The 18,256-nt window shown below is 32.4% G+C and overlaps 3 protein-coding genes across 8 annotated transcripts in view; 2 read left to right on the top strand and 1 right to left on the bottom strand.

Annotated features, from left to right (window-relative positions):
• LOC145935716 (uncharacterized) overlaps positions 1 to 10,850 on the top strand; it is a 106,860-nt gene extending 96,010 nt beyond the window's left edge. For all 5 annotated transcript variants that reach the window (XM_083037271.1, XM_083037270.1, XM_083037269.1 and 2 more), the window contains 6 exons: positions 1,480 to 1,702; positions 1,938 to 2,077; positions 2,393 to 2,545; positions 3,993 to 4,173; positions 4,340 to 4,479; positions 4,742 to 10,850. In XM_083037271.1, the coding sequence (XP_082893397.1) occupies positions 1,480 to 1,702; positions 1,938 to 2,077; positions 2,393 to 2,545; positions 3,993 to 4,173; positions 4,340 to 4,479; positions 4,742 to 5,010 (1,106 nt within the window). In that variant the 3' untranslated portion in view covers positions 5,011 to 10,850. The remainder of the gene's footprint in view (positions 1 to 1,479; positions 1,703 to 1,937; positions 2,078 to 2,392; positions 2,546 to 3,992; positions 4,174 to 4,339; positions 4,480 to 4,741) is intronic.
• The window catches only part of LOC145935199 (uncharacterized), a 59,606-nt gene that overhangs the window by 25,512 nt on the left and 15,838 nt on the right, over positions 1 to 18,256 (bottom strand). Inside the window, exons 3-4 of the mRNA XM_083036318.1 lie at positions 11,906 to 12,177; positions 11,720 to 11,765 (exon numbers count right to left, since the gene is read on the bottom strand). Of these exons, the coding sequence (XP_082892444.1) occupies positions 11,720 to 11,765; positions 11,906 to 12,177 (318 nt within the window). The remainder of the gene's footprint in view (positions 1 to 11,719; positions 11,766 to 11,905; positions 12,178 to 18,256) is intronic.
• Positions 15,003 to 16,708, top strand: LOC145934809 (troponin C, isoallergen Bla g 6.0101-like). Of its 2 annotated transcripts, XM_083035579.1 has the most exons (5): positions 15,004 to 15,110; positions 15,240 to 15,273; positions 15,428 to 15,571; positions 15,893 to 16,147; positions 16,229 to 16,708. In XM_083035579.1, the coding sequence occupies exons 1-5, from the start codon at positions 15,108 to 15,110 to the stop codon at positions 16,252 to 16,254; spliced, it is 462 nt and encodes a 153-aa protein (XP_082891705.1). In that variant the 5' UTR covers positions 15,004 to 15,107; the 3' UTR covers positions 16,255 to 16,708. The 2 variants fall into 2 exon arrangements, with proteins under 2 accessions (XP_082891704.1, XP_082891705.1); XM_083035578.1 differs by lacking the exon at positions 16,229 to 16,708 and having other exon boundaries at positions 15,003 to 15,110; positions 15,893 to 16,179.

The following is an 18,256-nucleotide window of genomic DNA, read 5'->3' as shown; positions in this document are numbered from 1 at the left end:
ATTGAAGAAGTTAAATAAATTGCCATTAATTTGGGCACGGCTCCAAATCTTCTACACTTCATTTTCATTTGTGATTACAAACGAGCCTTATTTATAGAATTTATAATTTTTATTTTATTTAAGAATTTTATGTAAATTCCAAAAATATAATAATGTGCAACAAATTAGAATCATTTGCCATTAGATAGCTGTTATACATAAGCATTCTCGTTAAACAGTTATTGCGCAACAAGCTCAATCCTAAATGTTTGAGGATTTAAATTTTTAACTTTAAAAATTATTAATTAGTTATGATATTTAACATAATGATTTTAAAGTTTAATCGCAATTTTCTAAATAATTCAATATATTCATATACATGTGAATATTCTTAAAAATCATATTCAAATAATCTCTATAATAAAAAAGTAACTCCTTGATTAAACGCGTCTGTATATCAACAAAATATTCAATACCGTAATTTCAAAGTACGTCGCTGCCAGTAGGTACATGAAGTGATGAAAAAACCTCCGCGTTACTTCATGTAGTATAACATTTTTTTTACAGCACAGAACAGCAGCAGCTATCTTCTGGCGTCAAAAGACTTTCAAAGATTTAAGATCAGTTTTTTTTTTTTATATTAAAGCCAACATAGAGGCACTCATGCTGTCACGCGAGGCCCGCGTTAAAGTCGACTGCAAATTTAACCCCGCCTTTAAATTTCTTACCAAGCTCCGGGACTCACTAAACCGCCAGTACACCGCGCGTTTGCGGCCATGCAGATTCGGAATAAATTACTGTAAGGGACTGTGTGGAAAATACGTTCTTTTTACACCTGCCGTATAGTCGAGATACGCGAAGATAACCGCATCGCATGGCCACAGCATACGGGGGACCTTAATGAGAATGCAGTGCCATGCTGTGAGGCATCTCTGCGCGACATCGCTCGGTTGCATTAAGACAAAAGTGCATTAAATATATGGGTGCTTTGACTTTGTATTCCGAGTTTCACGACGAGTTAATTGTTTTATAAAACAGAAAGGATATTCGAAAAACTCTTCATATCATTAGTCAGCGCCAATGTTCTCGCAAAAAAACCCCTAATTTTTGCAAAGTAATCTTGCTAAATTTTTTCGTTCTTGCGTGTATCTGTATATGTGTGCATAAGTTTACAGATATTTCTCTTTTTTAAATAAAAAATAAATAGATATAAATTTGACTAATATTGCAGTAACTATTTGTGTTTTTATGTATCAGCATTTTTTTCAAAATTATTTGCAACAGTGCCACAATTTGAAATTTACATTTACACGAGACTAATGAGTCTCAAATAATATATACTATATTAATATTGGTAAAATCTTTTTATTAATAGAAAGGATATATGTATATCCTAAATTATCATATTAAATATGAGAAAGCTTTGAAAACAATCAAATTAAAATTTATACATTTGACTACAAATGCAAACACAGAATTGAATAATTCACTTCCTTACAGGATCGGGATTGACACAGCTGGATCTTTCCCAAAATTCGCTAAATAGCGTCCCAACCTCCGCGTTACGAGACCTCCACCATCTTCTAATTTTGAATTTAAATCGAAACAAAATCGCAACCATTCACAACAATGCTTTCGAAGGTCTCGATACACTTGAAATCCTAACGCTTTACGAAAACAAGATAGCTAGTATAGAGCCAGATGCATTTAAAGGACTCGATAAGTAAGTCTCTTTCTACTGACTGTACTATCGCAAATTTCAAGAAAATGTATACAAAGAAAAAGTTATAAGAATCAAAAAGCTCTTTTTTATTCAATAAAGAAAAAAAATTTTAATTATATTTACTTAATTAATAGCTAATAAAATAATGCATTGAATTAAAAATAAGGGCCTCTATATTTCAGCCTCTAATTATTTATTAGAAAATAAGAACTGTTTTAAATCTAAATGTTTCTAGCCGGAGACTCAAGAGGCTTAATTTAGGCGGAAACGAACTTACAAGGATCCCAACTAAAGCTTTAAATTCATTAGATTTGTTGAAGAAATTAGAACTGCAAGAAAATCGCATTTCAACCATAGAAGAAGGTGATTTCGAAGGTAAAGTCGATAATTTCTGCAAAATTCTACTCTGCAAGATGTATGTTTTTGAATATCCCTTATACGCGACTTATTTCAAAACGTACCTAATATCTTAAACATATGACACATTTTTACAACCAATTAGCTAACATTTCAGCTTCTCTCTGATGATCCCTTTCTTGCGCAACAATTTCAATTTTGAGTAATCAATTTTTTAAATCTATATTACATACATTCTACGTATACAAATAAAACGACTTTAATGAACGTATATGGATATTTCATACAATTAAAATGAAATAGACTCGTCGATAAAACGTTTTACCCTTTCAGGATTGAAAGCACTCGATTCATTAGGATTGGCGCACAATCACCTTCGCGAGGTCCCGGCGCGTGTATTCTCCCACTTGACGCAATTAAACTCTTTGGAACTCGACGGAAATCAAATTACCCACGTGGATCCCAATGCATTCATCGGTCTAGAAGGTAATTGTAATTATAATTTAAATAGCTATTTAATCTATTAACCGCAGATGTACACGGATGCAACATTAAAAATGTTTACATTATTGTAATATTAATCGTCATTCTTTACAAGTTTTTAATTAAATAAAAATACTAAAGAATTCAGCAGTTTGATATGTAGTAAATTATTATAAAAAATACCTCTATTGTGTGTAAAAAACATAAATAACTGACGTCATATTTTATTTATATTTATCGAACAGTTCAAATTTTATACATATACAACATGTCTCGATAAAAGTGTCTCGATATTCGATTTCAATACAGTCGCGGAATTCGCACGGTCTTATGTTTACTTTACCATAAAATTCTCGCGGTCTTTGCAGATCACGTTCTACTTTATTTATCGTTTCAGACGTTGCAACTGCTTAGCATTTAAATTTACTGCATGCCACGACTGCTCGCCGGCGATGCAATCGGTTCCCTTTGGGTGTAGATATATAAACGGGCAAACGACACTTTACAAACAACCCTTCATCTTGCTACATCCTATGAACACGAATTCGAATATCAAGATAGTATTTCGACAAAGCGATATTCCATGCGAGCGAACAGTATTGACATTTTCGACGATTCAGTCGAGCAACATATTGATAGCTTTACGATCAATAAGACAAATTATTTGATCGGATGTGAACACTATTATACATATAAACAAATATAAATTAAATATTAGTTAGAATTCTAAATATCCTTTGTATTTGATATGCCGAAATATTCTATCCCCGTCAAAAATATCGTATTATCATTCTTATTTTTTAAAAATTTTTTTATAAAAGATTTAAATCATGTAATAAGTTATAATTTTATCCATTAGAAATTGCACACATTTTAAATCATATACGTGTATATATGCATCTATATATTATAAATAATAAATATAATTTTTTGTATTCAGCTTTTTAAATATCTCATCAAAAAGTAGAATTTTTTTTTTACTTAGAACTTTTCAATCACTTATTTCGTTATGACGACGGATCCAATTAGAGTTTTCGATTAAAGTACTTGATTTATACTTGCGTAATTTTTTCTCAATTGATTATATGCTCGCTGCTGTGAGTATAGCTTGATTTGATTATAACTAACTACAATCCAAAGAAGTTCGTTTGAGCGTGTCGCAACTCTCGAAGACTATTGATGCTTCTCACGTAACGAAGCTATCTACTGCGAGCCAGATTGCTGTCTCACTCATTCTAATATACATATTTCATACCTTTGCACGACTGTTTTAATTAAATTATTCGTATTACATCAAACGAGAGAATCAATTAATTCTTTCACAAAGAAGCTAATAAATAAGGAAGTTTAATGAGAAATTTTGAGATAATCAGTCTTATATATATCTTTGCATCTTGAATATCTATATTCTTTTTAATATATTTTCGTAATCTTCAATCTTTCGTTCCAGAAAATTTACAATATTTACGATTGGGAGATAATAATTTACATTCGATACCGAGTGACGCTTTACGACGTTTACATCGCTTACGCCACCTTGATTTGCGGGCAAATAACATCACTATACTTCCGGAGGACGCTTTCACGGGCTACGGAGATTCCATCACTTTCCTTAATCTGCAGAAAAATATGTAATATCTTTTTCTTCCACATAGGATTTAGGTCATATTTAAATCAATTAATTACGCATTAGAAATTCATTTCTTGCAGTTTGATATAATAATCTATATTAGCATGAATATGCTGAAAAGTTTTCTCTGGCGTATAAAAAGTGCATTCATTATACTATTTTTTCAGGATTAAAATTCTTCCGCCCCTGGTATTCGAAAACCTTAATTCGCTGGAAACTTTGAATTTGCAAAACAACAAGCTCTCACATATCTCGGAAGAAATCACAGAAAATATCGTTGACACTCTACGTCACATCGATATAACAGGTAATATTATATGTTTCTTTTACTGTCTCTCTCAATAAACAGTACAAGTTTTATGTGATATATAGTGGAAGAAAGTAATCAATAAATAGAATAATATATATTTCATATATAAAATTATTTAGCTTCTTTGAAAAACTATAATTTTAGCAAGATTGCATCTTATCAAACTCATCAAATTTTGTTTCGAACGTTGAAAACTTCATACATTTCGCGCAGCTTTATTCGTTTTATTTCCTTTCCTTTCCGTTTCTCTTTCATACAGATAATCTTCTAATTTGCGACTGCGACCTACGATGGTACTCCACGTGGCTCGCAAATCTACGCGACAAGGACGACGAGATGATGTCGAAGAAGCGAACGGTCTGCACGATGATTTCGGAACATCGCGAGTACTCCGTGCAAAACATCCCGCTCGACAGGATGGGTTGCGTAGGCAAAAACGCCGGTAAATACTCGTCAACGGGTACCGGATGTAAAATGTACGTCGACGCGACGTTACCGGTGTTCGTTCTCGTCGCCGTTTTGGTATAAGTCCGGGCAAAAGTGCGCGATGACTTCTCGCGATTGCAATACCATTTCGACTTTTCGTTTCGAGACGGGATTAACGATTGCATTTAGCAATTTAACGTTTGCATTAAGCGCCGCTATATAAATCGCCACGAATCATGATGAGTTTTCTTTATTCAAGTTCAAGTCAGAGAGACGAGAGAGTGTTGACACGAGAGGACTTTCCTCGCTTGTTTTTCATCCTTTCTTTTCGAGGTAATCGTGACGCGATAGCGGAGACGTATCACGATTCCGCGATGAACATATCTTGTCGTAGACGTAGGACCAATCTTTTGTAGAGAAACTAAAGTGTGAGAAATCTTATCATCGTACGCGCAATAATTTAATATATACTCATAATGAGATGTGGCCTGTCATAAAAATACATAAGCCTGACATAAGCGAGCCTCGACGCGAAAAGTTGACAGCATCAACACGGTCGACCGAATCGTAAGTGATTTTAATCGGAGTCGAATTAAAGCGAGAAAAGCATTACGCGAACGAATTATTACGTCACGGTTCGGTGTGACGGGAATGATTGATTCCTTCGGAAAACCGCTTTTTTATTTCCCACGAGGGGCACACGAAGACAGACGTTTGTTTCGTTGTGCGGAATGATATATTGAGCATATATATATATATATATATATATATATATATATATATATATATATATATATATAGCAGCTCGCGCGTTTTGCTTCTTTTTTTTGCAAACGCGTCCATGCAATCGCGATCACGCATGGACAATCATATATTATATATATAGTAACCGCGACAATCGACCTCTCTTGAGAACTGAGTACTTTAAATTCCTTCGAAATATTTGCCGGGCATTTCCGCAATATATTTTTCCCTATCCGGATCACCGGAAGATTCTTCGTCGGTTCGATTCGATTTTAATCAGTACACGCGCCATTATTATTTATCCTGCGAAAGTCAGTTTGCCGAAACATTTGGATTTTAATCGAATCAATATATACCTGAATTTCCTCCGTATTATTTCTAAACTACTTCCGAAAGCTGCAAGATAAATTAGTTTTAATTTAATGCTTAAGCGTACGCAACAAAAAGCAGACCGAGATTTATTCGTTATGAAAAAACTTGATGAAGCCCGCGGAAAACAATTCGCGAAAGTACAATAACCATATGTTAAAAAAATAATGCGATAATTTCAGATCGCAATATGTATCACGAGCAATCCTTTTCCAATTGTCGAAATGATAATCACAAATGTTGCACGGCTATACTTTTTAACGTAACGACGAGCGGAGCGTAGGAAATTAAACTTGCTATGAACGGCGGATTTATTTCTGATAATATCACTGTTATTTATAGCGCACTCAGATGCTTTACGATCGAATCGCGCCCGTTGCAATTGCACAGTAAACGATCAAATACGCGGCCTGCTCGCTGCTCGTTATAATTTGTCAGATTTCTATCGCGAAAACAATATGTAACAGAGTAGTATACATACACATTCTCAACAATGTGACATGTCACTTCACCTCGCGCGGTTCGATAGTGCAGGATCTGAGCGATTGCTAAGATCGAACGTCGATCGCGAGTGCGATCGACGAGTGGACCGAAGAATTCTCGCCCGCCAGGTACGCGCGAGGTTTCTTCATACCGGAACGTTACATATCAGCATCGTTGCCAATTATTCCGTGGTTATCTGTTATTAAAGCTCGCGGCGCGAGATAGTATACTCACTAGCGGATTCGAGTGGCCGGAAGTCGGTCGCCCCTAGGCGCGATATTCCGCATCACTCGTCGTATACATATCAATACGTTCCTGTTGAACAATAGTCGGTGTTGCAAATAGTCGGCATTCTCCTAATGCTCGCGCGTTCTCCGTATGTCACGATCTTTCCGCAGGCTTGAAGCTACTAGGTGTATTATTTTTTTATCTGTTATCCACTTACAATTTCTTTAGTTTAGAAATTAAGAATTATTCGCGAACGGATATAATAAATTAAAAAATTAAAAAATAGGTTATTCGATTTTTTTTGTTTAATTTGCTTTAATATATAAATAGTTGATTAAAATTAATATTAATATTAATTAAGGCACGTAATGTGATCACAAAACGAAATGTGTGTTAATTAGATATTGCGGGAGGATAGAACGAAAAAAAGTATTCGTGTAACATCTGTCTCTTATCAAATTTTCCCCTGGAACGTCTCTACGCGACAGTCGCTAACATTTTGAGATCGCCCCGATACTTGCTTAATTCGATTCGCAAAGACTCGATCGCGCGCGCGCGCGGAATGAAATAATGACTGCGCTGATGACACGTAATACTCCCAACGATGCTCTCAGCAGGAAACCGACACTTGTCAAAGTGTCGGTGGAGCACTATCGCGGTTATTCAAACGCCTCGTTGCGTCCCAGTCGTTACAACTCTGTTACTTCGCCATACGTGCGCTAAAATTGCATCATCTTGCAAAAGGAGGCATCACATGCAACGCACATGTTCGCGAGACAAACAATCACGAGGCGCGTAATTCCTTGTGTATAAAATTTTTTTTTCTGTAGATTAAAATAATAATTTATGCTTATATATATATATATATATACATATACATATATACATATATGTATGTATATATATATATAACGGAAAGATATCGTGACATACGGAAATATAAACTATGTGTGCTTCGCTTCGAAAAATGTTCGATGAATGCATCTAATGATGCATCCAGTAACGCTTTTCTCAGAGAAGACATATCGAGCAGAGAAACCGATTGCGTAGAAAAACGCTGTAGAGTTCATAGGGACGTAGTGCTGATCACAGTGCTAACGCGGAAAGTAATATGTGTTTTGCTATTCGATACGTATAATAAGGATAAGGTAGAATTAAGCCTAAGGCATTATTATAAGAAGCCATGTGGCGGAATACTAAGGACATCTGTATGCGTTATATTGGCGCGTCCAGCGGAGCTTTTCGAAAGAGAATTTCAGAGAACATTTTAATCCTTGGCTTCATACTTTATAACGCAGCTCGATTGCAATAACATTTCGCTATAAATATATCTTTTTCATAAAACGTCAGAATTTTGTAATTCGATAAATGTATTATTTCGATAATCCAGTAAAGAAAACTTGTACGTACAAAAATAAAATATTAAGATCTCACACACGTGATAATTTAAGAAAAAAATATGTTAAACGCTATTAAATCCGATGGCGATAGCATGTGAGGTGCTATATTTATCTCGTTTATATATCGCGTCAATTTTACTCATAACAGTTTTAGATTCATGTAACAAGGCCATCTTACATCAACTCTCCGGAAGAAACCATGTGATTGATTTAATGCGATATCTAATTCGCGAAGATATATTTAGAAAATAAGATCTTCTCTTTCGAATTGCGCAAACAGGAGCGCGTGACGATATCACATACACACGTACACATATCATTTATACGCCCAATCTACTTGTAAGATAAACTGATTAATTAAGTCGATTTAAGGCTTGACGAAGCTATAACGACTAAAGATCGTATACATATCGTGAACGTACGAGATTTAAGAGAATTTATTTGTTAACATATACATATATACATATATGTACGTTATATATAATATATATATTATTATGCATTATTACGATCATAAAAGATATATATTATATACCTATATCTCTTATATATACATATACGCACTAGATGTTTTTTCTAAAAAGTTATATCGATAACGATATATGAAACCGCCGGGCATATACTGACGTTGTAAAAAATTTATTTCCATACATTCTGAAATACGGAATATTTTTTTCTCTAAATAAAAAATATTTATATAAAAAATTTATATAAAAAATATTGTATGTTGCTACATTAAAATTTATGCAAGTTAAAATAAAAAATTAAAGATACGCCAAATGCGATCCTCTGCAGGCCCTACATTTAGCTTAGGATCCGTACGAGGCATATCTATATATTCATTATTCACATTTCCCAATTTTTTAAAATATTTTTATAACTGCATAACGAATAATTCACGGGCATATAATTATTTAAAACATGTATAATTATGATTAGAAAAGGGAAAAGAGACGGCAGTGTGTGAACGGCAACAAGTTACAAAAAAAAAGTTGATAGTCACGAAAGTAAAATTAGCGAAGTAGCATAATAAATATATTATATCTGAGTCGGAAGTTTGGCACATACACTTTTACTTTTATTGTAATAGTTGATAAAGGATGCATTTAAAATATAATGAGAAAATCTCTTTCTCGGATCATTTTTCTGTATTTTAACCGATTATTCCCTGAGAGTGTTCTTTTTATCATATACATTTTTATTTCTCTACTCTATTTCTAAATTTGATTTTTTTGCTACTAAATTAATAAAACGAAGGTCGTGGCAATTCTTCTTCAGATCTGAATCGATTTAATTTAATTCGGCGAAAAACTTCCGGCTTAAGCGCGTTAGGATATATCTCTAGGCAACTTTTAAAGCGAAAACGGGAACGTCCAGTTCGCGTGACTCTCGAATCCTTTCGCTGCTGAATATTACGCTGGTATACACGCTGTTAAAATGCTCTAATAATTACCGTACACGAGAATGCTGTATTTGCGTAACGCACGTACAATTGTCTATCACGCTCTATATCTTATCGAATAATAATCAAGCAAAATCGAGAGGCGAAAAATATCACTCCAGTTCACGAGCAGCACTGCTGTAAAATGACAGTTCACAAACCACGTGCTTGTCAGCGCGGTTGCAGCATCGAAAGGATTACAGACATCGTCGGACACCGAGCCCGCAGAACCATATCGAGACATATCGATGAGAGACGGCGCCAGCCTCGTCGGGCGCGCCGTTTATTATTACTAATTATTATAAGCGGATATTTTTGTACAGCGTCTTACAATGTGGTCAGATCGTTGCCGGCACGCCTGACGGGCGCACCCGGCCCCTCTATTTACTTCATTTAATAGCGCGTGATACCCTGAAGAGACGCGTATATTGTATATGCGCGTAGAGACGATAATATCACACACACATACACATATATATTATATATGTATATTATGTGTTTGTATGTGTGTGTGTATATATGTATGTATGTGCGCATGTGTGTGCGTCAACGGGACGTGTAAACGAAATTATCGACAGTCCCACCCGCGCGTAAGAACGATAAACGGAGCTTAACTAACTATCGATCGAAGGATCTTTGTAACCTCGGTGCTCGCTCACACGTCGCTTCTTCGCACGACTCGAGAAACCTCGTATCTGTGTTAACACGTACTCAATACGCATGTACACACGACATTACACGAACACAACACGTTATAATCTTACGGAGCATTCCATCCCCTCTTTCTCACTGTCTTCTATTTAAATAAAGGGAAAAAAAGGAAAAAAAAATCGATCGTAATATTCTTACGTATATAAGAAATAAAGTCCGTGTTTTAAGACAAATTAGAGATATAAAGAAAAATTAGTTCTCTCTCTTGTCAATCAATGTATACATGCAACATCTCTCGTATATAATCGTATATAACACAATACCTAAACGAACACACGCATACAAGACTAAATCACGCCTAATGTTATATTGATGTTACATATATGACACACACGTACACAAACTTCGTCTGTATATGTCTATACATAATGTTACATATATATATTGTCATGATATGATAACTATTACGTGATATGTATGTATTATGAAGCATTTTTCCCCTATCGACCCGCGACTCGGGCGTCTACTCAAATTCTAATGTCTATATGTCATTGTTTATTATATCGTTAATGATTATTACGTGTATATGTGAAACTTTCAAATGAATAAAAAATGACATAAGCAAACGCTTATTCGTTATCACCTGTACCTTTTACTTTGCTAAATTGCTATGTAAAAAAAATCACGTTCTAATAAATACGCAATTAATAAAAATATATTTCTTTTTCTATTATTAACTTTAATCAATATTTATTAATAATCTCAAATTATATATGTTTTGACATTTCTAGTGACGTAACAGTATATGTTGATGTGTTATTTTAAGATGTGAATTTTAATATGTGATAATTTCTCGAGGTTTCTCTTTAGTAATGTTGCATCGCTAATCAATACGAGATACATATATCGACAAAAGCATCAGAGATAATATTAATCAATGTCAAATGCAAATTGCGATTCTATATTCGATGAAATATATTAGACTGTGTCAATCGAATTGCATCGTATAGAAATAATGAACAATTAACAAACAAAGATGCATTGTGATTTTGCTCTGGATAAGAAGATATATTCGTAACTTTTAATATTTTTTTCCTATTTCTTTAATTCTGCAAATTTTTTGTGTATGTAAAAGTTGGCGTCTTATTTCGTGGATTTTAGCTTAATTTTTTTTTTTGCTTTTTTTTTGTTTTTAAGGTAAAACTCTTTTTAGAACTTATGTAGAACTATAAATCTTTTCCTGATAATTACTGATAAGAAAAATGCCATAGGACAAAGTGAGACATTGCGTGAATTTGGCATCTAAATTTGTCTTAAGGCATTTTCGTTGCTTTAATGGTCAGAACTAGTTTTTAAACTACCAAGAACTCTAGAATTATTAAAGATAAAGCCCGAACTCTTAATTATTTATGAGTTTCTACGAAATGAGACGCCAGCGTCATACACCCCCATTATCGCTACAGAAATGTCATAAAATAAAAACTTTCTCACTCACCGATATGTGCAATAGCAGAGTTGTAGTAGGTACACAGCACATTGATCTGAAAACAAAATATTCATATTATGTATACATATACATGTGTGTGTGTGTGTGTGTGTGTGTGTGTCAGGTGTTTTGAAAGTTTGGAATCGGTTGAATATTTCATAAACAATTTAGAAAAAATGTTTCTATTTTGCATACCTCACAGTTGCCTCGTTGTCGCCCGATGCCTCCCCGGGCCTCCTCCTCCTCTCTTGGTCCTTCGTAGCACTCACGACACTCGCGAAAATACGAATTACGATCGCCCGACACTTTACACGGCACTCCCGATGCGACATGTGAATCGCACGCGTATTTCGCGTACATTACACAAATGAGAAAAAAATTTATGCGAAATAATAATTGCACGAAGCAACGTTCGTTCGGCACTCGAGAATCTCGCAAACTTGCGCGCAGCTTATCAACAATGCTACCTGTAACAAATAAAATACATACATATATATAGGTATATATAGGTATATATAGGTATATATATTTTAGAGCAATCTTATTATTTTTGAATTATAATCCAAACTTATATAGTTTAGTAAAATTAATCAAACATATTTTATATTTTATTGTGATAGATATTATTTTTTATTGTGATAAATATTAGAGAAATTCTCATAAAATTCTCTCTCATATTGTCTCACGATGACATTTTCAGAGTAAATTCTAAGAGAAAATTCTCTCTGTGTATTGAAAATAAAAAACTCTTAATTATTTATGAATTTTCATGAAATCAGACGCCAGCTTCACACACACACATACACACACACACACACAAGTTTTTTGATTAAAGAGTCACGTCAAACTAGTCAGAGTTACTAAACTGAAAAGCATAGTAAATATTTATAATTATTATAAATAATCAATTCCCTCAATTAAATTAGATTTTGCATCAAGTATTCTCGGTGATAAATCTCGAGATAGAATTTCAGAATTTCTTCGCGAAAGAAGTTAAAAATGGCATTCTCATTACTTTATCGAATTCGAATAACATATCCCTTATTTGGTTCGCTAACAACGCGCAATCGAGTTTAACTTGCTTAGAAAAGTTGATGCAATGCGTCCGCAAAGTTAGAAATTCTTTTCTCCTATTTCAGCCACAAATAAGTTGTACAATTTGTTTGTTGAACAATTTGAACTTTTCGCCATTAAATTGTCTATCACAAAACGAGAAAAAGGACGAATATTGTCTATTATACAAACGAGAAAAAGGACTCTTGTCACGAAACGCGAAACTCGATTTATAATTCGAGAAGATCGACGTCGACTGTATACAAAATAATTTTTTCTAATTACACATCTCTAGCAAACCAACTTTGTTGCACTAAACTCATGGAGATTGAAAAGAGTCATAAACTGCAAAACCGAATTACTATTCTCATCCTTGCATTCGTATAATAGTTACGCAACTATTAAAACAATGGACGGACTTGAACGAGTGGATCTAAAAATTTAACATGTAACGATATAATGTGAGTTACACTTCTATATCATATTAAAAAAAAGAAATGATTTTCTAAATAATTGTTTTACTTTATAAAAATTTGTTCTAAAGAGGGTGCAATAAAAAAAATGTGTGTGTATAATGAATTAAATAGAATTTTTAAAAAATTATAAAATATATTTTGGATTTCTTTGACCATATTATTAAGTTTAAATATTATTCCAATATATGTAATTTTCAAATGCTGTGTATCCCCTGCGTAATATTAGTTAATGAATTTATCCAGAAATCTCGGTTCGCTCCGAACCTAATTAAATCTGGCTAACAGCCAAAACTGACGTAGGTCAATGTTAGATGCTAAGAACACACATAGTAAATAGTAATAGCATTGTGTAATTTTAAAAAAATATTGAAAAAAGAGACATAAAAACATAAAAATAATAAAAGTACATCAAAAAGATACGCGATATTGTGAGAATTCTGATGTCCTGATGTCCTCATCTTGCACAAAATTTGCATGTATCAAATTATTTTTTTAATTTGTTTTATATAATTATAGGAAAAAATCGTATTTTTTAATCTAAAAGAAATTCATGTTAGAAATTCCAATTAAAATATTTTCCAATTAAAACATAATTTTATTATTAAAATAATATAATTGTGATATTTGTTCTTGTTAATATTATAATTAGACTCGGTGTTCTAAAAATGAAACTGTAGAATCAAATAAATAAAATAACGAAACGAAAATTATTTTAGAAATTATAGACAAATGTGTCCATAAACAAATATGACAAAATTGAAATGATCGACGGAAATTTACGGTTTTAACTATCCTAAACTTAGCAATCTTCAATGAGTCGTTTATTATGGTAATGAAGCAATTCCCCTACCCAAAATTATTTTTAGCCGTTAGGTCAGTAGTTCGCGATTTAACATCGAAGCTTTATCTGATTGGCTGGTAAGGATTAACATACATATATCGAGGTTAAAGGTAGAGTTGCCAGATGATTTTTTAACGTTCGAGCTCTCGGCAATCCACTGCAATCCTCTAAAAGGATGCAATGCCAAACTGCTATATGTACGGTACGCTCTACAACGTATAACCGCTTTCATGTTCGCGAATAGTTCGTTATGTGCGGGGGAACCGTTTCGCTATATAACACGCAATGTCTATACGTCATATAAAGATATTATCAAATATGTCACGAAAGAGAGAGAAAAACAGAGAGAAGAGAATATTCTCTCCCAGATTAAATTATCTCTATATGAGTTAAATAATATTAGCTATACTATATAATTTATTGAGAAAATATTTTAAAAAATAAATTTGAAGAATATCTAAATTCATATATATAAATCATGAAAATTAAGTTTCATCAAAAATAAGCAAAAATACATCGTTTATGAAAATCTGAGTAATTCTGAGAATTAGAAAATCTGAACTTTTATTTAAATAAATTAATACAAATATAAAATTATATCCAAGAAATTAGGCAATATATTATATCCGATATTATAAAACTTGCTTTGCTAAAAAATGTTAAATTATAATGTTTAAATAAATATATTATAATATATTTATGTATAGTTTTTAAGATGTTGTATTCAATTAAATAAAAGTTTAAAAGTTGAATTTAAAGTTCATTCAATTGCATGAGCATGTTAATTGTTTCGCGAAGATACAGCCGTGAAAGTGTCCTAAATAAGAATCTTTTTATAGCGAGTTCGATTCGATTGGCGATGATCTATTAACATCGATTGTAGGTGTGTATCTGTAGTTTCGCTCTGCTAATTACTACGGCTCAGTACAAAACTCTCATCGGGGCAGTGAGTTACTATTAAAAAAGAACTCATTAATTACTTTGTGATTAATTTGACAGTTTCATTAAAACAATAAACTTTACCGATATGGTAATTATCATGTAAACTTATATAGAATTAATATTTGTTAAATTATAATTGCACGCGATGATTTGCCTTTTTCGCGATATATTGTTAATAATTTATACTTTAATTAATAACATTTGTTTGATATTGTAGGACGAAATTCAGCTTAGTAAAGATCAACTATCCCGTAAGTGCATTTGCATATATTAAAAGCAAAATTATTTTCGTGATATAAATATATAACGTGATATAATACGTAATATAATTTAAACTATTAGCTATTGGATAAGTGTATTTAAATATTCAGTATCCAAAAAATTTGAAACAATTTTTCTGAATAGATTTGAAAATGGCATTCGACGCGTTCGATCACAACAAAAAAGGATGTATCAGTACGGATATGATAGGCACAATTCTGGGTATGCTTGGTCATGAAGTGAACCCACAGGAACTTGGAGAAATTATATTAGAAATTGATATGTGGGGTAAGTATGATATCATACTAAAAATGTATGTGTATATATAAAACATAAATTTATTAAAAGAGAATTTAATTATATTCGTTAGCGTAATATTTTAAATATACTCTAGCATTCTAAACAATAGATTATAACTTATCTATTTCAAACAAAAATATAATTTTTTTACTTAGAATACTTAGTTGCAGAATGTGCAATAGAGTTTTTGCAAAAAAGTCACGGAAAATTAATTTTTTAAATAAATAAGAAATTCGCAAAAATGCAAACAAAGAAGTATTAAGACATATAACAAAGGATTAATTGAAAATATTGGATATTCATTTCTAGGAACCGGGGAATTAAAATTCGAGGAGTTTTGTCAGCTAGCGTCGCGTTTTCTCGAAGAGGAGATTGACACTGAAGCGATACAACAAGAGTTACGAGAGGCATTCCGATTATACGACAAAGAAGGCAACGGTTATATCACCACCGACGTGTTCAGAGATATCCTTCATGAACTGGACGACGCGCTATCTCCGGAGGAACTTGATATGATCATAGACGAAGTGGACATTGACGGATCTGGCACACTCGATTTCGATGGTGAGAGATTTTGTGTGGCGCACAGGTGTTAGTCCACTTCGTCTTCGCATACCTGACTATAACCCGGCGTTTATGTTACAGAATTCATGGAGGTCATGACAGGATAAGTTATTACTTTGGCACCGCGCGGATGCGTCGTGTCTATCGCCCACGCTTTAGACAACGAGTGTGCCTGTATAAACAGAGAAGCTGAAAACTCCTCGAAATTGTATATGATGCTGGCAGAATATAAAATCGTACGCTTATCACATAAAAAAGTCTCGCCTATTTTAAGTTTTACGTATTTTATTTAACAAAAAGGACATAAGTTTTACACATAAAATTTATGTTTTTTTTCTTTGTTAAATGAAATACATGATTCGAGAAGTCTAATGGTGATTGTAATAAGAAAAAATTCAAAAGTTTCTTAATAAAATATAATACACATTAGAATATATAGCCATGTTAAGTATAAACTAAAAAAAAAGACTTTGATATCTTTGAAATAATAAGTAAATATAATAATGCCAAGATTATATGTATCTCGAAAAAAATTCATAGTTTGTCGAAAATTATAATTAAATAATATATCTTGCCTATGTGATGTATAATATTATATGTATATTAATACTATGTAATTAAATGTATATTTAAGTTTAAATGAGTTTTGAATAAAAAATGCATGCAAAACTAACAAATCGATTATGTTATAAAATTATAAAAAAGTCATAAATGAGTGAGATTTATTTCAATGAATTTCGATTAAACTTCAATGGAATATGATCATTTTTTTTTTTAATTTTAAACGTATAAGCATATAATTTTAATAAAAACTTGATATTATATTTATTTTTTTGTTTAAATCCACTATAACAAAATTAATTAGTAATTAAAAAACACGATAGAATATGATTTATCTATTATAAATTATGATATTGATTATTTTATCTATTATAAATTTTGATATTTTAATTGCGCGCAGTTAAAATTTTGATAGAAGGAATGTATAAAGGAATCAATATCTCACATTTTTGTATGTTATTTCAATGACTGAAAAAATGCACATGTGTGCCCTGTAATTCTGCGTTATTTCTCGCTATATCATAGAGAGCCATAATTATAATTTCAATCAATACAAGATGTTGCACCTGAAAATACATGCTCGCGTGTTTGGCAACTATAGTGGCACGTGCTTTGCACGCATCAACCGCAGCATTACACGCGCAAGTCTGTAACAGTAATGTAATCTATTGTGAACTTTTGTCGAAAGAGTAACATGCTCCAAAAAGCTCGACAATGCGTACAACGGCAAACGGCTGTATTCCGGAATGAACGATAAAATCGCCTAAATATAATAGCAGCCACCGGGCTTTATGAGCTTATAATTAGGAAGCTAAGAATAAGACCTGTGCAAGGTTATTACTTAGAGCCGTCTTGGGTCAGCCTCACCCATGAATTTTCCGGCGGTGAGCCAATACTGTCTATTGTTGCATCCATGCAAACGATCACACATCGTGTCGCTCGTAAATTTTGGCATTCGGAAACGTAGGAAAATTTCACAATAAACCGCTTGTGAAATGTCGCCTATAGCAATTCCAATCGTAAAATATTTCCGCGACGGCCTAGTTAAAAGATGCAATTTTATCGGTATTCAAAAAGACATGTTAAGGATACGATAAAAAAGTTGCCGCGCTAATATAATTCGTACCGCTGTATCCTTCAATATAAATAATAATTTGAAAAAAATTTTATTTTATCTAATCTAAAAGCTAATCCTGATTATAAGTAGATAATTATTTATGTAATATATATTTTTCTGTAAAATTTTACACATATTTTATCAAATATTTTAATCTATTATTTGTCTTTTATCATAATGCACTATAAAATAAATTATATGCATCATATAATACATTACGCGGAAACAATTTTTTGTCATCTATACATTTAGATTTTTAGATTCACAATGAATCATATTATAATAGATATGTTATATCGTAATAAATTATATAAAAACAAGTTATATACCTATGTATATGTATAATATCAAATTTATCGAATTAAACTTTTCTTCATTGAATATAAAAAAATAATTTCATACATTTAATTTGTAAAATTATCCGTAAAATG

This window comes from Prenolepis imparis, unplaced genomic scaffold (genome assembly GCF_030444845.1).
Source record: "Prenolepis imparis isolate NDT839.2.m4 unplaced genomic scaffold, iyPreImpa1.0 SCAF_4, whole genome shotgun sequence".
Taxonomy (NCBI): Eukaryota; Metazoa; Arthropoda; class Insecta; order Hymenoptera; family Formicidae; genus Prenolepis; species Prenolepis imparis.
Note: the sequence above shows the minus strand (reverse complement) of the source record. Positions and strands in the feature narration are given on the sequence as shown.

Coding starts and splice junctions, on each gene's coding strand:
- LOC145934809 (XM_083035578.1), top strand. Junction 15,274..15,427: donor TAGTAAAGATCAACTATCCC/GTAAGTGCATTT, acceptor TTTTCTGAATAG/ATTTGAAAATGGCATTCGAC. Junction 15,572..15,892: donor ATTAGAAATTGATATGTGGG/GTAAGTATGATA, acceptor ATTCATTTCTAG/GAACCGGGGAATTAAAATTC.